Source organism: Lepidochelys kempii, chromosome 3, assembly GCF_965140285.1.
Source record: "Lepidochelys kempii isolate rLepKem1 chromosome 3, rLepKem1.hap1, whole genome shotgun sequence".
NCBI lineage: Eukaryota > Metazoa > Chordata > Testudines > Cheloniidae > Lepidochelys > Lepidochelys kempii.
The window spans coordinates 8,922,712-8,946,460 of NC_136382.1; the positions used below are offsets into that span (position 1 = coordinate 8,922,712).

Consider the following 23,749-nt stretch of genomic DNA (forward strand, 5'->3'; position numbering starts at 1 on the left):
GACTCTGGACATCTCACCTGTACTCTGCTCACTAATCCACCTTCCAAGCCCCTGAGCACCTTCAAAGCAGCTTCTTGTGCTTATCATGAGGGCCATAGATTCTTTAAATGATCACAAATGTCTTGGGTCTTGGTTTTATATCTCCAGCAGCACTGTATCCTCCAGCACAGTACCTAAGAACAGCCATACTGGATCAGATCAAAGGTCCATCCAGCCCAGTGTCCGATCTTCTGACAGTGGCTAATGCCAGGTGCCCCTCAGGGAACAAACAGAATGGGTAATCATCAAGTATGGGGGCATTCATTCAGGACTGATTCAAGAGGCTGCCACTTACTGAATCCCCACCACTGTTCCTTGCAGCACGGTGTGCTTCATGGAGGTCCCAACAAGATATTGACCAGGCCTCCTCCAAGTTGTGATATCTGATAAAACCATGGCCTGAGGTAGTATGACTGCAGGCCATACATAAAAACATTAGAGACCTCGCACACATGAGAAACACCTGGTTGCTTGATAATCTCTGGAATGATCCATTCTAATTATTCAACCAGGAAAAAAAAAAGAGGGCGGGGGGAGAAAATTAAATCTGTAAAATGGGCCTAACAACAAATACTTACTTCTCTGCCTCACCAGGGTATTAGGGGGATTTAATTGGTGAATATTTGTAAATGTCTTTGAGATCTGAAGAGAAAATGGGCTACATGAAAACATTTGAAAATGTCTAAGATAAGAGAACAGTCTGCAGTGCACTTCTAGCCATGTTTGTCCCAGGACAGAGAGACCAGGTAGATGAGGCAATGTCTTTCATTGGCCCAACTTCAGCTGGTGAAAGAGACCAGCTTTTTCACTTACACGGAAGAGCGCCTGTAATCTTGAAGGCTTGTCTCTTTCTCCAGCAAAAGTTGGTCTAATAAAAAGACATTACCTGACCCACCTTGTCTCTTTAATATAGAGAAGTATAACAATGATCAGCAAACCATGTTAAAAACGGCACTGTCTGCAACAAGCCAGGGTCAGCAGCGTTGGTGGTGCTTATCCAATCTGTATCTCCAAAATTGCGTCTTGAAAAGCTTTAGCTTTCAGCAGCATGAAACATTTAGGACCTCTCTTTCTGTGGAAAGATTCTTTATTGACTGAAAGCTTAAGAGATAAGAGACAGTAAAATGTATTGAATCTAAACTATGATGGTTTTTTTGTTGTGGGTTTTTTTTTTTAAAAAATCCCAAATGGCTAAGCTTCCCTTTAAAGTAGTAGACATGATTTACGGGGTCAGTAACTGCAACTATTAACTGGATAAATCTATGTAACCATTGTGTACCCTTTGTTCAGCAAAGCCAAAATTTATAGCCATTTATTTTGTGTGCGTTCTGCATCCAAAAATTCTGATAGCTATGCCTCTATTTTATCAAGCAGGGAGGGAGTGACGCATGTGTTACTTCATCTTCCTTGTCCCCTCTATAGGCCACCTCTAACAGAGGCCTTTTGCTGTAGAATCGACCGTTCCTCCTGTGTCACTTAATTCCTGGTATTTATTGTTTTGAGTATGATGCGCTGGAGCCAGGATATGAAGGAAGGAAACAAAGATCAAGCTGAAGAATGCTAGTTTTTCCGTAGCAAACGATCCAAATTACTTCCACCCTAGCTACTTGCAGTCAAAAAACAATAGCCTATTTTCTAGCCATTTCTCCTTGGCAGTGAATTAAGCTAGTTTGGAGTACGGCACTCTTATTTCAGAATAAGAGCATCCATACATGAAGTTAAAGCAAGAATGGTTAAACCGCTCTAAACTCACACCCTACCTTATTCCAGATTAATTTTCATGTGTAGTCAAGCCCTTAGTCACAGTTGAAAATTGTGTTTCTGGACTAGAGTCAAAGCAGCGTCCTGGAGGTAAAAGACTCCATCCATCTCTCTTTACTAATCCCTTAAACTCAAAACGTTTGTTACATTTTGTTTTTAACTTGGTAGAGGCTTCTAAAGTTGCCTCAGTACAAGCTCTTAGCCCTTCCAGTCACAAAAACTGCTTGTGAAAACAAAACTGGTACAGCTGTATGAACAGAGGCGAGAACTGTCCAGATATTGGTCATCCCTTTTTGAATGTTTTCCCATCATATTGCCCTTCCCATACCTCTGTTCTTCCTCCTGACAAATTACTGGCAGATACTAACTTCCTTGCAGCAGAGACTTGGGGCTTGTCTACACTACCGTGCGGGGTAGATCTAAGATATGCAACTTCAGCTATGTGAATAGCATAGCTGAAGTCAACATACTTAGATCTACTTCCAGCGGTGTCTTCACTGCGGTACATCGACAGTTGATGCTCTCCCGTCAACTCCGCTTGCATTCCTTGTTCTGGTGGAGTACCAGAATCGATGGGAGAGTGTTCAGCGGTCAATTTATTGCGTCTATGCTAGATCTGATAAATAGAGCCCCACTGGATCGATTGCTGCCTGCCGACCTGGTGGGTAGTGTAGACAAGCCCTTGCAGACCCAGCCATTATGGAGAAGCTCACTTAAAAACCTTCCCATTTAACTGCTGCTCCAGTAAAGGAAAACAGCAGATTTTCAAAGCTGCTCAAGGCATTTGAACATCCAGTTTCCATTAATTTTATTACTAGGTCGTTTTGAAAATCTTAGCCTATGTTTCTTGCTTGCAATAGTGGAAGAGTGGGATTCTCTGTACAATCAATTCAGTGACATTAGGAAACAGATCACTTTCCAGGAGAACAACAAATTCTATGTAATGATCAAGGGGAGGAGACATGCTAAATATCTACAATTACATGAAAGACAAACAACAAGGAGGGAGAGGAAGTGTTTAGGGTGCTCTGAGGGGTAGAATTCCATGTCCATTTTATGTCATCCCATCTCACAAAGGATACAGCAGAAATAAGGGGGTTCAGAGACCAGTGATGAGAGTTAGAGGCTTGGAGAGAGTGAGCAGATTGGAAAGGCTTAGTTTACAGAGGAGACAGAAGAGGGGATAGGGCCAAGGTGTATGAATGGTAGAGAAGGTAAGTCAGGTACTTCTATTTACCTTCTCATATAATAAGAGTAATGGGACAGTCAAGCAATGAAATGTTAAAGGCAACACATTGGCAACTGATAAAAGGAAATAAACACTTTTCACACTATGCATAAACCACCTGGGTAACTCATTGCACCCAAGGTATTGCCCCAAAGACAGAAGCTTAGGATGACAAAAACCAAAAAAAGAACTAGACATTTATCTGGGTAATGAGAACTTCCGGTTTCAGGAGCAGACTGGACTCTGCTGCCTATACTGTATTTGTTTGTGGATAGAGGGCATCAGTTTCCAGGACTGCCCTCTCCCACTGGCAAACAGCACCAAGCACATTGCTGCTGCTCATCTAAATAACTAACGTGTATTTGAGTAATTTCTCTTACTCTATTCTCCCAAAGATGCTCTGAGCTCATCAACTGATCTCTGTTCAAATGCGATAAACCTACCATTGAAAAAAGCACCACACAATTATTCTATCAGCATCCTATCTAAATGCTGTTTCCATACAAGTGATAATTTAATTCCTGTTTCTGATACTCATTAACAATGCCCTTGAAGTTCCCTTTGAACAGTCCCCTTCTTGTGAAATGATTGATTCATGGATTTAAAAAGAAATTGTGTATCCACATACACACACACAGAGGAAGGATGGTTTAGCGGTTAGGACTCTAACCTAGAACTTGAGAGAACTGGGTTCAAGTCCTTGCTCCATCACAGGTACTGCCTGTATGACCTTGGGCAAGTCAGTTAGCCTCTGTGCCGCTGATCCCCCTCTGTACAGTGGGAACATTAGTACTTCCCTACCTCACAGAGGCCATATAAATGCCTTGCACAGATATTCACACACTGCCTCAATTACCAGAGTTTTTTCCTTTTTTTAATATTTTTTCAGTCTAGCGAAAACCACCAAAATCAAACCAGATGCACCTCCACCCCTTTTACACAGCATGGTAATATTAAACCAGCAGTGGACATAGGAGCACAATCAGAAGGATTGGGTTGCAGATCAGGGAACCAATCAGGGTAGTAGCGGATAATAGCATTTGGATAGCTTTCAGGGAGGCAAAGAGTAAACAAATGCACAGTGGAGAGCCCTGGAGCCTGCACACGGATGTGGAAGTGCTTTGGGGGGGTGAGTTGTAGGTGTTTACTGTTTTTTTTTAATAAAGTTGGATCCATGTATTTTATAAAATAAAAGAAAGCAAACTTGGGGGCTATAAATCTGATCTGTGTGTTCTCCTGAAGTGCATCTCACTCCAGTAATTTATGACCTTACCAGAAGCCCTAGATCAGCAGTTTTCAAACTTTTTGAGCTCAGCTGAGCTCCCCCCCCTTTTGAGTTACAATTTTTGGTTACCCCACCTCCCAACCCAGATAAAATGAGGCGAGTCGGGGGTGGAGGTGGTGTGTGGCTGGCCCAAGCTGCCTGGCATTGCTGCTCACTCCCATGAACGGGGGCACACCTCACAGTTTGAAAACCTCTGCCCTAGATGAAATGGCAGACTCATCATGCACTTTTTTCAATGTGCCTGAGCACTTGTCACCACTGTAAAACCTGTATTTGCAAAGTGGTTAGTAAACGACAGGAATTAGCAATGAAGAGACCCATTAGATCCTTGATTCCAACACCAGGGGCCAGCAGAAGACAGTTCAAATCCCCAGGGCACGCACCAGTTGCAGCTACAAACCCCTCATTTGTGTTCGAGGACATTACCGTGGGATCAGCAGTACTCACTATATTATTTGTCCTTATTCATTACTTGTATTACCATAGTGCCTAGAAGCCCTAGTCAGGGACCAGGATCCCAGAGTGGTAGGCACCGTACAAACACAGAACAAAACAATGGCCTGTCTATACCCGTAACAGTCCCAGTCAGGTCATTCCCGCAATGCATACCGTTTACCATCAGAAGCCTGATCCAAAGCCCACTGTAGTAAATCTTTCTATTGACTTCACTGGATTGTATCAGGGGTATAAATTATTCCCACCTCCATAATCAGACTGTGTCGAAGTGAATTACCCGAGTTTTTACAAGATAGTGCTACAGCATCCTTATACGCTGTGGTGTTCATATAACAGTTTGGAATTAAATTGTTGCTGTTTATAGTAATTCCTGGAATAAAGACACTGTTTTAGCTGTAACATATCCTCACCACTGTCCCCAGGGTGATTTTACTGCTTCTTTTGTGGGTGAGGGGAAAAAGGTATTTTATATTAAAAGCCAGTGAAACTGACAGTCTAGGCTGCAGGCAAAGAATTTTTAGCTCAGATCCATGGTTCATATGGGTTTTGAGAGGTCTTAGACCACAGGAACTTTCTTACTGGGATAGATCAATCTCTCATCTTAACACTGGAAATATTCTAACTGTAACTCACAATTTTCAGAGATCAGAGTAATTAACTTAATCTACACACGGAGCTGACAAATTTGTTAACAGCAGTAAAGTAGTTTGGGGGTATCTGATTATCAACAGGCTACCCAAGAAATTAAAGACACTCCACTAAAATCAGAGGATGCAGTTAACACAGCATAAACATACACCCACCCATCATGACAGACTTAATTAATCCACCCTTTGATGGTGGATGTTTTTTCACCAAGCAGTTTATTGTGTGTTGTGGAAAAAAGTTGTGAAGCCTTAAAACCTTTGGTAGGCGGTAGCATACGGAGAAACAGAAGGCACTTCAGAGACATTCTATGGACCAACAAGGACACTTTGGAAAGCAGAGACATGCAGGGTAAATTAGGAAGTATGGCTGGAGTGTCTTGCACTCTGAGAGTAGGCTTTGGAACTTAATTTACTAGGGTAAGTTTTTAAGAACAGTGTGTGGGTGTTAGCTATGGAAGTTTCCATTATTCTTGATTCCCTGCATACCCTGCTTGAAATATAGTCCAGCACCTGGAAAGAGTGAACGCTAGGGACCAGATCCTACTCCTATTCAATGGAAACGTTGTGACTATTAAGCCTACAAAGTGTAGCCCTATTGCAAACTCATATAAAAAGTATATAAAAGTTCATAAGATGATACAATAACGAAGAAAAACAGGTCAAGTTGTTTACAACACAATGTTGTAACAAGTGCAAGAGAACCAGACAAAGAAGCCAGATTAGTTTAAATCAAGACGGCCACGCTGATAAAATCCAAGGACTGCTGAAATTAAGCTTGGTAAAAACAAACAAACAAACCAGAAGATGTGGAATCACAAGTTAATAGACCAAAATTGGTGTGACAGCTATGAGGCCTAATTGCTGGACAAAATAATGAGGGCAATGAACTAGGATGCCCACTTTTCCCCCTTTTGGGTTTCTTAAAGAGAGACTTTGGAAAAGACTTGTTCAGATCAGTTCTCCCACTCATCTCCCAACCCACCTTGCATCTCAGCCCATCCCCCTGAACTGCCACTCATTTCGACTCATCTAAAGGACTTTCTTCCTGAGAGAAAGGCTGGCTGGCTGGCCTTAAGCTTGTTCAAGGAATTTTGTTGTCACCTGTGAGTGCTGAAAGACATCACGTTATCATGACATCCAATCCTTAGCCCATCAGTGGGGATTTGCAAATGCCAGCACTGCAGAGGCATATAAGGTCCTGCTTCATTTTCCCTGCCCTTGTTGTGTTATTTTCTGCCCCCCTTTGATTCCTTTTAGCCTCTCTCTCACTCTCTTGGCTTTTCATCAAATCCTGAAATCAACTAAACTGTATTCATCCGAGCCTGCCCTATTTAAGAAGAAAAGATCCAATCCAACGACTCCCAAACCAGATCATAAGCCAGGATCCAAACAGCAGGTGTCGTGGCCGACTTGCCAGCCAAAAGCATTCACTCATAGCTAACCAGCAGTCCAGCGTTTCAAAATCCATCAACAAAAGCCATATTTCATCCATCTTTTCTACTGTCTCTTCTCCACCTTGTGTCTGTTAAGAACAGGATAAGTAAATGCCTGCTACACATCAGGACTGAGTAAAATTAATCCTTTCTTCATCAAAGAAAGGTTGTTCTGAAAATAAGGCTGATATTTTGCCTCCAAAAGGAGAAAGTCACAATCATGATTAAAGCCTACATTTATTTTGCATAATCACTCAATCACAGCTTCAATATAAAGGTCTACTTTAATTTCTTGTTCCTTCTTGTGTTTAATCAATAAACTTTTAATTTGAATAAATGTTTTTGTGCATTTGCCAAGTAACCAAGTAAAACCAAGGCCCCTTTTTAAAATAACTCCAAACCTACCTAATATCGGACAGTGAAAGAGTTTATAAATACCTTTAAGATCAATATCCATATCACAGGAACCTACAAGGCCTTAAAGCAAGATATACAGGTGGTGGACAGTGGAGCTTTCCAATCCATTACCAAGGATGGGTCACTGGTCAAACCCCTCATTAGAGCAAAAGACTGTGGTGTTGGTCAAGGCGTTTAATCTGAGGCCTCCACCTGTGTGACTGCAGCTATGCACATTCAAGCATTTACACATGTTTTTGAGCACAAGTGATGGACTTTATACACAAAAGCCAGCCTACAAAATGTGCATGCGCAAAATGGCTCAATTTCTGATATAAGATAGATAGAGGCTCTTCTGAAAATTTAGCCTTTTTCTCTCAGAAAGCCACCTCTACCTGCACTCATCAATCCTCACCCCTGTGCCTCCCGTTCACTCTAATTGGAGTTGTATTGGTTCCCATCAATACATGGATTCTCTATAGAAGTCTCTTTGAAGGCAGAAGTTCACATCTATTTAAGTGCCACATCTATTTAAGTTTTGCTCCCGAGATGCACATCTTGATTCTGCAAGGATCCTAAAGGGCCAGCAGTCAAGCAACCTTACTTGCTTCAGCACCAAGCTCACCCAGGACACTTCTTTGCAAATACCAGACAATACTGAGCACTTATGATTTAAGCTCCTTGTATACTGATAAGGCATCTTGAAACAGAGGATTAATAGTTTCTTAACACTAGACAACATGAGTGCCCATCAATTAGGAAGGTAGCTTCATCTCCAACAGCAAGGTTTCATCTCCATGCACTTTGAGATTAGTGGCTTGGTTTGAACAAAGAGCATATTTCTACTCAGAGTTCCATAAGGGCAAACAAACGTGTTGATATCAGACCCCTTTCCACGAAGGCAGATAAAATGGATGAGTGCATAATGGTACATTCTGACATCTTCCTCCCCAAAACCTATTTTTATAAATAATGGAACGAAAGCCAAATTGCGTGACCCACGGTAAAAAGGACTATTTCACAGATCCAAAAGAATTAGTCACAGAAAGAGAATGGGCTCATGGAGCTCTGGCTTTTAGGAAGCCACCTAATCTTGGCACTGATCACACATGGTGCCTCCGCAGTTGCTTACCTCGGCATGAGGAAAGGGGGGTTCCGGGAGATAAACCTTCGTCTGTTTATTATGACACAGCCTTTAAAAGGAGGGGAAAAAACGTGGATTAGAGACGTGCAGGAAAACATACTGCAGTATCTGCTGCCATCTACTGTTAAGATTTTCTGGACAGTCATCCCACTTCCGTGACCAGAAGCAGCACAAAGCCTCGCACTTTAACAGGGGGCACTGGAAGATGCCTGGGGGGTGGGTATTATGATCTAAAGAAGGTGTACATCAGTACAAGGCTGAAATTGCTTTAGAACCATTTTATAATAACTAGAGTCCTCTTGCCTGTGAAAATGGATATGTTATTCAGCATTCACTGACATCTTACATACAGTAGGACCTCACCGATTCTCATTCAATATCCTGCAAACCCCAATAACCCTCACAAAAAACCCAAAGGTTTCAACTGTCTTCTCAAAGATTTCACCCCTTCCATTTGCCGTAAACTAGTCCCCCTGTATACATTTCATTATTGTGGGTATAAGGCTAGCAAACTGCCTCTCTCAGCCCTCTAGGATGTTCACTGTCATTGGCTATTTTGCGTCAAGGGTTCCTTTCCCAAAGTAGATATTAAAAGCTATTGCCTGACTTCAGCAAGATCATTTGATTCATTCTGTCTTGGGAGGTGGAATAAAAGAGCAGATATGGCAGCGGTCTAGGTGATGATGGTGGACAAAGCCCTTGGTCTAGCAGACTATCATGGGATTGTCAGACAGGAATTCCTCAGTTCTAACCCCAACTCTATCTGTGGTTTTAGAGACGTCACAACCTCTGCCTCGGTTTTCTGTGAACAAGGTATATTTTACCTATTAAGGATGTCTGAGGATTAGTAGTGTTTCTACTGACTTTTGAAGATAAATTACCGTATAAGTAGGATTAAAGTATGTTTTAATCTTGTCTTGAATAATAAATATTCTAGAATTTCAGTAAACTATTAAGTGTCTGACTTCTGCAAACTATATGTAATTGACAAAAGAAGATTTCCACTTGCATGCTACGCTTTGTGCTGCCATACCACTGTACGCGTTAGAAAAAGTTTTTTTACTAACCAGTCTTGCAATTTTATAGCACCTATGTATATAGGAATCACTTGATTCAAACTATGTATATAGGAATCACTTAATTCACTATTAAAGTACAGCCACTAGTCAAATAAAATACAGCAGCTGTTTAACTGCAGCACTATTCAATGGGCATACATTTAGAATACCTACGCTGAAATTTGGTTAGGGCCCAAAAGCTAGATTCCCCTACTCTTGCTTAAAGTAGCATGGCCTCTTAATCCATCAGATTTTATCCTTTCCTTATCCAAATACTTCCAGAAGAATTCACTCAGCTCAATTTCTCCCAGTGCACCTTGTTTTTCTGTCTTCCAGATTGGAAGATCTCTGAGGCATGGATTAGCTTATTTGTGTCGTACAGGATCTTATTATTGCTTAACAAATACATAATAATCACAAGTGGTCAGGCCCCTCAGTTCTATGACTCATCTGAATTAGGAATATAAAGAAACCTCACCAGTTTGTGTAGTTGGATTGCTGTATGCTCCTTGGAGCATTGAGTGAAACGCACAATGGGCAAGAAAAAGGCATCTGAAAGTCACTCTGAGGAAGTGCATCATTTACTCATTGGCTCTGAGTGCCAATGTCAAACATATCGATGTTTTTTAAACAGATTTAACATACAGACTACTGGAATGAATGCCACCCTAATTATAGGGCACCTTTGCTCACCAATTCCTGTAACTGAAAAAGCGTGTACATAATTCCGATCTCGTGTATATCCAGAATGACAGAATCTGCAGCTATCAGCACTCACTATGCACACGTTTACTGTAATGTGTACGGTGGAATCCAGCCTGACAGAGTAGCCCACTAATACTTACCACTCGGCAAAGATCTGGGAGAACTCCAGGGAGCTGTTGGCAACAGGTGAGATGAAGTAAAAGGGGACATTGGAGAGTCCTGCAGAGTCGATGTACTGATACAGACACTCCAGCAGGTCATATATCACTCCAGAAGGATAACATGGAACCAGGACGTTTCCTCCATTCCGGACAGTCATAGCTTGAGGGAGAAAGAGAAGGGAGAATTAACAGGTTTCAAAAAGTGCTTTTCAGCCCAAAAAGCTCTGCAGGGCACAGAAAAGCAGCTATCTAGATAACTGGTGCACAACATGTTGCTTAACAGAGTGAGTGATGTGTGCAGACAGATTTCTGACCCCTCAAGACTTCACAGCCTTAAGTGGGACAAAATCAGATCCTCCTCCTGCAAAAGCACAGCTTTGAGCAAAAGGAGCTTCTGTTAGCCCTGGGACCTATGATACACACTTGCGCTTGTCTGACACTCCATCCAGTAGAGGGCAGTGCTGCACCAGTACACAAGAGGAGAAATTTTGACTGAGGAAACTGACAAAAGACACCCCTGACATAAAAAACGCTCAATAAATCTACTTGTGTCCATGCTGAAGAGCTGTTCTTTGGTCTCATCTGAAAGATCCCATACCCTGTAAATTGTTTTGTATTCAATTCTGCTATTTCAGACAAATGGCTGAGGATTTTAATTTGTGGTTAGAAAGTCTAGTTCTTTCAAACCTGACCCAGCCTCCCCAAACATGAAGGGATTTTCTTTTCTAAAGTTGCAAATGCTTCTAAATTCCTTCAACACAACAGGAGCAGCTGCAAAAGGTGTCAGCTGTATAAGTCATGGGCAGGCAGAGAACAAGTGGAAAATAAAAATAATTTTCCTGTGCAATCTAGACAGATCTGAGTACGGCACAGTAAGGAAGCCCAGGAGAAACACGTTATTCCTCTGGCTTCACGCAGCTACAGAACTGCTGTAGCACCTTATGACAAAGCATTTCTCCCTTGTTAATCTCAATGAGATTGTTAATCTCGTTAATGTTAATCTCGTTGCCGAACTGGGATTTCTTCTGAGGCCACAGGGCAAAACCCATCTACGCTGACGTTAATTGAAATGCAGAAGCAGTAATATGCATCAAAGCATTAAACAAAAACCCGTGAAAGAGCTGGAACTGCATATATTAAATCTTGCTATAATTACTTCTGTGACTTCAATTTGTTGACAAAGTCAGATGGGCAAAGATCTAGCACTTTAGGGATATTGCTGCCCAACCTGCCAGATTTTTAAAGGTATTTAGTTGCCTAAAGAAGCACATGGGCACTTTTGAAAATGCCACCTACGTGCCTAGGTGCCCAACTTCAAGTAGGAGTTGCATTTACTACATACTGTTTTCGACAATGGGTCAGAGAGGCCTTTCCCAGTATTTATCAGAGCTGTATTACACATCAGTGAAGGTCAGGAAGAGGACTGGGTTACTGTCCTCTGCTAGGTCACATGCAAAGTCTAATACTTCATTTTGATAACCATGAATAAAAATAATCGTCCTTTGCATTTCTACAGCATCACCCTGCAGGAGGCCAAAGCACTTTCTAACATTTAAGTCTCACAACACTCCTGTGAGGCAGACAAGTATACATTCCTCATCTGGAAAATGGGCACCGGTGGAGGTACAGGGAGGTTAAGGTTTTCAAAGACAGCTGGGGGAAGTTTAAGATTAAATCCTTTAGCTGGTTTTAAAAACAATCTCAACCTAAGGAGCTGGGTGACTATAGGCAAGACGTGCTGGAGCCAAGAACAGAGCCCAGAACTTCTCACACCTAGCCCTCGACGTCAGGATTGGATGACACTGCCTCCCATTCTTCCCAATTTAAACATGGAGGAAAATGGCACCTTCAGCTTGAGCATGGATTTAAACCAGGGACAGGATTATGCCAGGATTTGGCAGAAGCATATTAAAGTTTTCGAAGAAGCTTAACGGGCTCTGTAAAAAAGTGTGGATAATGCCCTTGTGGGCTGGCGTGGCACTGTCAGTGTGTCCCACCTTTGCGTCCCCTGACTGAGGTGGCAACAGGTTTGCTTTAACAGCCCAGGGTAAGGAGAATCCCCCACCACCATTGACAAAATAGCATGTCCCATTTTAATAAGGTTCTAGGTCAATAATCAGTTTAGAAAGTCCTCACATCAGGACCCTGGTGCAGAGCTCCCAATACCACAAAACAAAGTCTCTTGTCTGGTTGGGCTGGTCTCCTGGAGCCGGAGGCCATGTCCACATCCCAGAATTATGTTGGCCTAATTTATGTCGGCATACAGCCACCGCAGTTATTAAGTCGCTTGCGTACATGCATGCTTGGCTCCTTGTGTCAGCGGTGCACGTTGTCAGGAGGAGCGCTTGAAGGGTCAGTGTGGAGCATTGTGAGATAGCTCCTGGAGGCCAGTAACACCCAACATAAGCAACGTGGTGTCTACGCTGACATTGTGTTGACCTAATTACATCGACTGTGAGGCGACACGGCTGGCCGAGGTGGGGTTACTAAATCGATGCAGAGAGACACTTATGTCAGTTGGAGCCAAATTTAAGTGAAGACCCTTCCAAACAGCTAGGCCGATGCAAGGCAGCTTATGTCAAGCTGTGTGGTGCAGCCAGGCCTGAGACACAAACCACATCCCACTGCAGCCTGCGTGGCTTCTACTCCCCTCTCTTGCTCACCTTCCTGTTCAAACAGCCCAGCGCTAGGGCGGGCATGGCCTCCTGGATTACACCCCAGGCTATGTCGGCCACAGGCTCCGGTCTGTCCCTTAAAGGGGTAGTAAGCTCCTTCACAGTCTCAGAGTTTACAGGCTATGGCAAGAATCTCTTCCAGTTATAACATCTAATAAATCTAGTCTGCTTTCATTTCTTCCTCATACAGGGTAAGCTATAGCACAATTTTAACGATCCCTTAAGTACAGTTCACGTGCAGAGCTCTATCTTATTCACAGCTCAGTGTTTTAAGTCTTAAGTTTATTCCTAAAAAACATCTTATGGCTATAAGCTGCATGTCTGGCTGACGTGACGTGTTAGAGGTGACAGCTGAAAGTGGGGCTGATGGGAAATTCGCTGCCTCACTTGGATTTCTCCTTTTCCTTTTGTAGACGTTTCTCTCCATTTTGGTTTAACTGTGCCTGACTGCTTTCATTCAGTTGTCTCTCTGAGTATTACATTGTTCATGAGATGTAGAGGGCATGACAGATAACGAAACAAGTGAGCTGTAGATTTGCAGTGGTTTGCATAAACATTGTTGGTTCTGTCTATCCAGATGTTGGTTCAATAGGTATCACTTGTTTGCACAGTGTCAGTTACTTGCCTATACAGTGCCTAGAACAACTCGACCCTAATCCATGACTGGGGTTCTAACGTGCTACCATAAATGAAATATTAAGAGTGAACCCCTAGCACCTGTAAAACAGGGGCACTCAGACCAGCTGAAAGGCTTCACAAATGCATTGTTCTGTACACACTACAGCTGGACAGGAAACATTTTTCTCATCCTACAACAAATCTGAGATTTAAAAAGGTTTCCCATTTCGCACTGGGAGGAAACCAAGAATTTTGGGCAATTTTTTGCAAAAACAGCAATATATCCCCACCCCAGAATAGTTAAAAGCCCAGGAATTAGAGCCCTCTCCTGGGATGTGGGAGACCCAGGTTCAAGTTCCTATTCCAAAACTGGCAGAGCAGGGACTTGACCCTGGGACGCCCACCTTAGCTACTGGCTATTCTAGGGTGAGGCTCTCTCTAGAATTCCACCCTGCACCTGAGAAACCTTCTTGAAAGTGTCATCAACCCAGATATGCTCTCATGAAAAATTTCAGTTGTGACAAACTAGCATTTTCCTACGAAAACCTTCGGTCAAAAACCTGTGCCAGACCACTGTCTTTGAGTTGCACCTCTTTGAATATTACATTCTGAGATGTAGAGGGCATGACAGACAATTAAACATGTGAGCTGTACACCCTGCAGTGGTTTGCATAAACATTGTTGGGTCTTTCTATCCAGATGTTGGTTCAACACATATCATTTATTTGCATAGTGTCAGTTAAAGGCCTACAGAACTGGACCCTAATCCATGTCTCTCTGTAACACACAAGTCTGCTCTCAGATACACCAGGGTGACTTCTACAGATGCCAATAAGTGAATGTGTGTATCTGAAAGCAGAGATTTGAGCCCAATTTATCTTGACGATGTACTCACAATTTAATATAGTATTATAATCGTGGCATTTCAAATTTAATCTCATTCAGTAACTCCATAATAAGTTGGTTCAATTTACAACTCAAAACAAGATACTTGACTTTCCAACAGCTGCCGGTGCAAGGTCAAGCTGGCATCTGAATAAAAACACATCCACAGAAAGAGTCTGGAAATTTTGCTGATGATGCCCAAGGCAATGAAAATACAAGTCCATTTTGCATAGCTGCAGTGTATTGGTGCAGCAGCGCTGAGCACTGTAAAAAGTGGTTTGTCAGTAAGCTAATATGACCTGGAAGACAAGCTCAGGGTGGGGAATCATGCATGGGACCCTAATAATGGGAGTTGGGAGTTTAAGCCACAGAGTGTTGTGACAAAAATGAAAACTGAGCTCAAGGTGAAGCTTTTGCAGTTACACTTCTGATCTTAGCTACACTTTAATAGTCACAAACATGCCATTATTTTAGGGTATTGGAAATGGAATAAAATGTGTGTCTGCTTTAAAATTTAACTACTATATTATGATCTGTTTGTGCAGTTCCCTGAGCAGCTCGCAAACAGGAGCTTTATAAAAATTATCATTGTGGTCAACAGCCCTGCCAATTCAACTGGTTTTCTTAGCAGCCGGTTGCTTTTGGGGCCTTTCTACAGGTCTACTGGGAAGCTGGACCAGTGTATGACTCTTTCTGATGTCAGGCTGGGTGGGAAGGGATTTCATACTATTTGTGTGCTAACAAACAGCCCTGGCATTAAAATGTTTTAAAGTCATCTTCTGTTTTCCCAGGCCCTCTCATATTTTTTGCTAAGCCCAAGATGGAATCCCCACGTTCTCAGGGGGCAGACTTTGAACAAACGTTTTCCTTGTTTGTTTTTAATGCTTTTCAAATGTCTCATTTCACCAAGTTCAAGACTGACGCTGGCTGGGAGACCTTCCCCAGTCAACCTCAGAACTGTTCAGGTGGTTCCGAAAAAATTTCATTTTTTGGATCTCTGACATTTCTATATATAAAACTTTAAGATAGATGGTTTGACATTTCTACATTTCCTTCAGACATGATAATTTAGGGAGTAGAAACACTGAAATTTGTTGCTTTCTTCCTCTCATGACTTATAAAAATAATAATATTGGAAATACAACAAACTTTACATTTATGCAGTATGCACATGTATATACAGCACCTATCACATAACAAAATGTAAGCAATTCACAGCTTTTAATGCTCAGTGACCATTATGATCACATAATATGACCCCCTGTGTAATACAAGCCATAGAATTTCATCCACTAATTCCCATAGCAAGGCTAATGTCCTGTGGTTGAACGGAAGCATATATATCTTTTAGAAAGACATCTGATCTTGACGTAAAAACTTCAAGTGGTGGAGAATTCAGCAAATCCCTTGGTCAACAACTTGCCCTCTAACTAGAATTATATCCCCACATCAGGATTTTGAGATAGAGAGTCTTTAAAGTGGGAGGGAACATCCATCTAGTGATTTTGTCCTTGAATTTACGCATGGGTGAGAATTTACAATTTACTGCTTCTGTCAGAAGGAGTTGGCAAGCAGGAGCCAAGATTCCTGGGTTCTGTTTCCAACTCTGCCACAGGCTTCTTTTGTGACCTTAGGCAAGTCACCTAACATCTGTGCCTCAGGTTTCCCCAACTGTAAAATGGGGCTAATGATACTGGTTTACCTAACTATGGTGGTGTGAGGTTAGTTTATTTAGGTTTCTAGCCCTTTGAGTTTCTCACTATACAAGAGTGAAGTTGTTATTTTTGTTACAACCCTGACCTCCTTCAAAATATATAGTTTACAATAAAGCTGTTTGCTAGAAGAACAGGCAGAAGCAGCAGAACATCTGTGAGGAGAAACCATGAGGACAGGGGAGTAACCACAGAAAGGGACTAGGTAGGGGGGAGAAGAGAAGGGGGAAAAAAGTCAGATATATTCCAAACAGGTTGGGAAATGCTGCAATTCACACTCTGATGTTACAGCTTGCAATTAGCAGCTTTTGCAGCTGTGAAAGCTTGTGATTAGATTTAATATTTCTGTGGTCTATAAATATATATAAAATAAAAAATAAAGAAGATTGTACAGTTTGCTTCTGATATATTTTCAAACCAGGTGTAAGAAAAGAAACAAAGTCATAAAAATGGTGTGCAAGGATTTTACACTGGCTGAGATACAGGAAGGAAAAAGCAATATTTCAGCTGGGATGTCTATTCAAAGCCTAGGCAACACGTAGTCGGTTGGCAGCGAGGCTGCATATTTAGCAAACCAAAAGCAGCAGATGATTAAATCTCATTAAACCTGCTCCATTCCAAACCATTTCAGGTACAACCTGTGTCTCTTAAGGCTCTTTATTAATGACATCAGGAGCACATCGTAAAATCTAAACAGCTAGTTTTATGCCAGAAGATATAGTCAGGCAACTTACTCAGTTCCAGGAATCGCCGAATTATTTCCCACCAAAAGCAATGAATAAGATTATAAAATAAGTAAAGTGCTTCTTACAAAGCGACCTACCCAGGTTACTGCAGAACTCCCCCACCATGCCATCGGGGTTAGCAGTGGGAATCTGGGTAAGCCCCGTCAGAATGAGAACATCACTGTTTTTAAGAGAAGCCTGGTCCATGGCCTGAAAAAGAATGAAGTGAAGTAAATTCAGTAACAGCCACAGCACAGACGTTCCCTGTTTTACAGTAAGAGAAGGACTGGCAAAGTAACTCAACACAGCATAATCAACACAGAGATTATGGAACAATTTAACAATTTAACTTCTGGCCTTCCTGCATCTGTAGAGATGCAACAAAAGCTAAACAGAAGCTTAGAATCAGAGATTAGGGTTGGAAGACACCTCAGGAGGTCATCTGGTTCTAGTCCACGCCTCTGCTCAAAGCAGGACCAACCCCCAACTAAATCATCATCCCAGCCAGGGCTTTGTCAAGCTGGGCCTTAAAAACCTCTAAGAATGGAGATTCCACCACCTCCCTAGGTAACCCACTGCAGTGCTTCACCACCCTCCTAGTGAAATAGTGTTTCCTAATAGCCAACCTAGACCTCCCCCACTGCAACTTGAGACCATTGCTCCTTGTTCTGTCATCTGCCACCACTGAGAACAGCCGAGCTCCATCCTCTTTGGAACTCCCCTTCAGGTAGTTGAAAGCTGCTATCAAATCCCCCCTCACTCTTGTATAGCCATGTCGGTATCTGCCAAGAGAAGTCATGTGATTGAGCTAGAACTAGCCCCCTCTGAAAGTAGCATCCTCAACAGATTAATCATCTTGCGGCCTTAGGAGCTGACAGCGTGGCTGAAATGTTAATACTAAACATTTCTGAAGATGTAATGCAGGAAGCGTATTGCTCCACAGACTGCACTGGCTTCCAACTAGGTTTCAAGCACAGTTCAAGGTGTTAACTTTGATCTATAAAAACACATATTGCTTCGGTCTTGGGAACCTCCTTCTCTCCTGGGAGATAGAAGCTGCAGATTTCTTACATGGGGGAGCTGGAATCAGGGTATTCTCAGTAGAGGGTCCTTAAATCTAGAGCCAGCTCCACTGCCCCGGTGGCAGAGCTAGAGCTAGCCAATTTCAAGACACACTTTTAGACTCATTTATTAGTCCAGGACTTTATTTTGGGGGGGGGGGGAGCAGGGGGATGTAGGATGGGAAGATTATCATGGGTCTTTGTGATCCATTAGTATTTTTTATTAATACACCTAGAAAGCTGTGACTGGTGCATTATAAATACATTTTAAAAAATTAAATAAAAAAAAAGACATTTAAACCCCAAAGTTACATACAGTTGGCAAAATAAAACTAACTGATATAGAGTTGTACAGAAACCCCATCACAAACTTAACCACGGCATCTGCAGTGCAACGCGACAGTCAAACTAATGAAGAAAACTACCCTCTACATCACCATTCCTTTCAACATTGAACACCTCCCAGCAGTCAATCAAAATAGGGTTATAGGATCTCCATTCTTAATTCATACGTCTTTGCAGCTTGTGCTAGAGGCTACCAGGCTTAAAATAAAAGAAGGTTTCAACATAATGGGTGTCTTCAAAGTGGCGTGCCCTCCTGACTCATTGTGTGCACCTGTACAATCACAAAGTACAAATCAAACTGGACTATGTGGATAAAGCACGCAGGTGTCTGGTCCTACTGGTTGCAGTTGCAGGTGACATCTTGTCCATACATAATCCATGCTCTATCCAGCTCCTAATGGACAGAGGCTTACACCACAGAAAATCACCACCACAATCGGCCCCTTTGCTGGCTCACCAGAGGCGCCAAAGACGAAATGGCCCATGAAAACGGAGTGTAAACTTTCACCTGTAGAGACAGTCCCTCTAGGTCAAAGTTGAGACACATTGGGCAGGGAAGTGTAAGGACAGCTTGCATTGTGCTGTGCTTAGAGGACTTTATTCTCTGGGGCTAATAATCTGACATTTCAGCAGCATTAAATTAAATTAGGGTGGCAATAAACTTTCTTCCCCCAACACCCCCACATTAATTATATTGAGTCTAAGATTGGAGATTATATGTAATGGGTGCTAGTATGGAAAACATGTATTCCCAATACACAAAACAGAACTTCATCCAAATTGAAATGGTAAACTTCTGACTGGGAGAAATTCACTTCTCCCTCCAAGGCTGAGCAATTGGGCATGATGCAGCTATGATATAGTTGGGCTAGAGAAATTAACTCTGGCCCCAGCCTGGGGGACCGCATTGCAGTCCCCTCACTGCTACCATTGAAGCTTTTAGCATGGCATAGCAGCTGCAGCCCCTTTGCACCACTTGTCTGGTGATTTAGGGCCATGGGCATCTCCCCTGGCCTACCCCCAGCACAGATTTTTGCACCAGCCTATGCAAGGCTGATGCAGACTCCTTCTGAGAAACTAAAGGACCCTGGTACAATTCCCATGCTCCCGGTGTAGCGTGGAGGCAGTTCAAAGAGCTTTACACCTGCCCTTGATCCCACAGATGAATTTTGCCCGTTGTCTTCAATGGGAGTTGAGGGTGCTCAGCACCTCACAGGGCCAGGCTCATAGAAGACCATCTCTGAGTCCATGAATATGCGCCTGTGACAAATGAAATGCACATACACAGAAGTGCCAATAATGCGATAAAATAATATTGAGTCTGCCAGTGATAATGTACATAATGATTATGCTATATTAGATACCCATCATTTCAGCTTCTACTGCACTGAGAGGGCTTGTATTGATTCTTCTGGTAAATGTAAACAATAGGTCTTTAAAAGGCTTTTAGTGACACTTCTAATCACATGGTCACCTCAAGGTCTCCACTTTGGCGCCAGAAGGCAATTCCATATGTTTCTGGTGCCGATAGGCATCTAGGCAATGTTTCCAATGGGAACCCTCTGTCAGAACATAAGAGCGAAGAGCAAAAGCCATAGTGTGTGTCCGGTGTAGATCTCATCAAATAAACCCTTTTAAACTTTGCAGCTATATATGGAGCAGTCATGAATGGAATCTTGCTGACCACCTGACTTACATTTCCCATGAAAGTGCTTTAAGTACCTCATATAAGACCTCCTACTCTACCTGGCCTACTAGCACTATATACAAAAGGAACTAGTCAATAAGCTACAGTGACTGGAGAAGGACACACTCTTGAGGGAAGCAGAGGCAAATGCACAAGGCAAAATGGATCAAGGATAACTCTTGAAAGATTGATTATGTGCACAGAAGACACTAGTAATACTGCCCAGCAGCCTGCACGAAAACCACAATATATCCACAAAATGTTCAGTTAACTTGGTTAGACAACAGATTTACTTGCATTACTGTACTATATTTCAACCTGACTTGCTCGTTGCAGTTTCTCTTATGTTCCGTAAGGAAGTCAAGTGTGCTATACTCCGCTCTATACTAAGGATGATCACAGTGTATCAGGGTGAAGGAAAAACAGCTATATTTTATCCATGAAAGGAGCTACATCCAGGAACACAAACACTATTAACTCAATGGAACAGTGGTCAGGAATGGAGATCGTTGGCTGCTGCAATGTCAATAATGTTGTAAGTCAGGTAAGTTTTAAAGGGCAATATAAAAAACAAAGGAAAAAAGACTCCTGATGGAATGTTAAGGTAGCACAAGTGAAAGGAATTAGGAATTGAAAGGGTTACTAGTCCTATAGCAATGTTAATCTGGCCGTGTTACACATCCTGTATATTTGTGGTACACAGTTACAGCAAGACAGACTGAAAAAGAAAACAATATGTCTTCCTTGCTAAATAAACACCACAAATATATAGGCCATGCAACATGGCTCTTAACATTGCTTTCTTGATTTGTTTTAAATCTTAGATGAATAAGCTTAACCATTAATGTGGGAAGTGTGTGTTTAAGATAAAACATGAAAAGGGCAGGACAAGGGAGTCAGAAATTGGCTTTGGTCTCACTCCCTATCCAGTGAAATGACTCAAGTGAATTCTGCAGACTAATTCCAAAGCCAGGGGAGCATCCTGCTCACATGCCCTTTCCACTTTATCTTGGCGTAATCTCATCCACAAACAAATCCAATGATCGCCTCTATGCAGGCGAGTCACAGATCTACCTCGCTCACCCAGTCTCTTCTGTCCAAACTAAAATCTCTGCAACATCTCCTCATCTGGGTACAGCTGTCAGTTCAAGTTCAGCTACTCTCCCGCCACTTCCTTTCTCGACCACTGCAAACAGCACCATCATCCCATCTCTCACTCAAGCCCTTACCCTGGGGTTCCTCTTCAACAAAGACATCCCTCTAGTTCCTCACACGCAGGCTATGTCTAAGCCTTTGCAATTTTTTTTTTTTTTGCATAATGTCTTTAAGGTACAGCCTTTCCTCTCCATCCACACAACTAAGACTCTCATCTCATGCTTCCAGTACATCATCATCCTTTTTTCTGGCCTTGAAAGATACAATCTTGCCCCATTCGTATCAATTCAGAATGCTGCGGCAGAGATCTATTTCCTACTCTATCACTTTTTACCAGTGCAACCTTCTACTTGTACCTTCCTTCTCTACCACATCAAATATAAGTTAGTTCTCTTCACTTTCAAGGCCCTCTATGGCCTGCCCACACCCTACCTATCGTCTCTCATTCATTACCGAGATATCAACTCCTGCCTCCAGTGGGTCAGTGCAGCCAGCCTCCATTGCTCACTTGTTATATTTTCAAAACAGGCACCTGCATGCTGCCACCTCCTCCCCAAACACACTCGCAGAATTCAAGGACAGATGGAGGGATTTTGCCCAAAGTTTCCAACAAAAGGAGAACGTACCTTCAGACAGAAATGAAGCATGGCAAGTTATAGCTTAATAGATGGTGCTTGGAGCAGCACTGTGCCCCCTCACACGACTGGGTGTTTGTTCAGTACTAACTGAGAAGGAAGAGCAACACCTAGCAAACTACCCAAACTATTTCCTACAGCATCAAGATTTTCCCATGGAGGTCTTCCATTCATCACCCATGCCAGTCTGGAGAAAAAGGATGGGGATTTAGAGACCCCAATATGTTATCTATTGTAAATACAGCTGCATTATAAAGGGACGGTGAAAATTACTTGTCAAGCTTTTGCATGCACAATACTCAACAGCAGGGAGTATAGAGGATACTCTCCTTGGGACAAGGTTACTTACTGATCATGAACCTCACCTTTTAAAATTATTTTATTAAAGCCTCCTGCTAATACCTCTCTTTTAACTATTGTAAGTGACAACTTAGTACTGTGAACTCCCAGCCATTCTTTCCACTAAAAATTTATGGATCCTGAAAGAATTAATTTACTGGAAATTACACGTACAGCACTATAAAGACTTTACCCTTAGCAGAGCAGGGTGGAAATATTGGCACCCAGTTAGCCATCATTCCTTCAAAGCAAGGATCTTTCAGAAGTGATACAGAAGCAGCCTGTGAACTGTCTTTAGAGACTATACGGTTGTTGTTTTTTTTAAGCAATGCTCTCCTGCATTAAACAGGAAAGTTCTGGAGTTAACATGGCCCTTAACATTAAAGCAGCAGACTTTTACTTCTGGAGATTGGTTAAAATTTGATCACTGGTAACAAAGAGCTTAGTTGTCTCACTTTACTACTTAGAGCAGTGGTTCCCAAACTTGTTCCACCGCTTGTGCGGGGAAAGCCCCTGGCGGGCTGGGCCGGTTTGTTTACCTGCCACGTCCGCAGGTTCGGCCGATTGCGGCTCCCACTGGCCACGGATCGCTGCTCCAGGCCAATGGGAGCTGCTGGAAGTGGCAGCCAGTATGTCCCTCGGCTCGCGCCACTGGGAGCTGCGTTCGGCCGAACCTGCAGACGCGGCAGGTAAACAAACCGGCCCAGCCCGCCAGGGGCTTTCCCTGCAAAAGCGACAGAACAAGTTTGGGAACCACTGACCTAGAGGATGCTCGTGCGCTTGAAAGAGTGGCCGTCTTTGCTTAATGCCAACTAGGACGTCTGGCCGATCACAACTGCAGGGCATTAATACAGCTTAGATGGGGAAACTTTTACAAGGTGCCTGCCGCTATCAGACCTGACCCCAAGTGAGGCGAGGGCCCCTGTTTATTGAGCCTCAAATTCACTTCCCCAAAAATGGAATTGCTCTATCAAGATTGAACAGAGTGTTTGTACCTGTGGGTGTGTTGTAAGCAGCGAGGACCCCGAAACATAGGACACCTTTTCATAATGTGATTGTATAATCCAGTTGGAGCTTCCAAGTGCATAGCCGGAACTGAGAGGAGTCACATGCACAGCGCCAAACAGCTCCTGGAAAAAAACCGGTTGAGAGAAATAAACAGAAGAGAATGAACATAGAGACAAATTAGAGCACTGATGAGATTTTAAATAATTATTAATGACAGTGCGGTTAGCAATTAGATGATTAGAGGCATTTTTACAAAAATATCTTGATAATTTAGAGTTTTACTTTCTTTAGAGCCCAGGTGAAAAACTTTCACCCCCTCCTGCACTAGTGCAAGACTTCTGTTTGGATGGGGAAAATAGCAAGAGAAGGTTTTATGTTTAAAGACAAACTCACTGCTCCCCTCCCCCCACAAGACTATTTTTATTGAAACTATTATCCATAGATGGTTTTGGAACAGCCCCTCCTTCTACAAACAAGCAAAAAACAGCCTAAATTCTGAGGGCAGGTCTACACTACAGGATTGTCGACCTAAGTTACGCAACTCCAGCTACGTGAATAACGTAGGTAGAGTCAACGTACCTTAGGTTGACT

General features: G+C 42.6%; 1 protein-coding gene across 2 annotated transcripts in view; it reads right to left on the reverse strand.

Annotated features, from left to right (window-relative positions):
* The window catches only part of INTS9 (integrator complex subunit 9), a 79,224-nt gene that overhangs the window by 24,313 nt on the left and 31,162 nt on the right, over positions 1 to 23,749 (reverse strand). For both annotated transcript variants that reach the window (XM_073335636.1, XM_073335635.2), the window contains 4 exons: positions 23,146 to 23,280; positions 17,027 to 17,138; positions 10,293 to 10,473; positions 8,378 to 8,438 (listed from right to left, as the gene is read on the reverse strand). In XM_073335636.1, the coding sequence (XP_073191737.1) occupies positions 8,378 to 8,438; positions 10,293 to 10,473; positions 17,027 to 17,138; positions 23,146 to 23,280 (489 nt within the window). The remainder of the gene's footprint in view (positions 1 to 8,377; positions 8,439 to 10,292; positions 10,474 to 17,026; positions 17,139 to 23,145; positions 23,281 to 23,749) is intronic.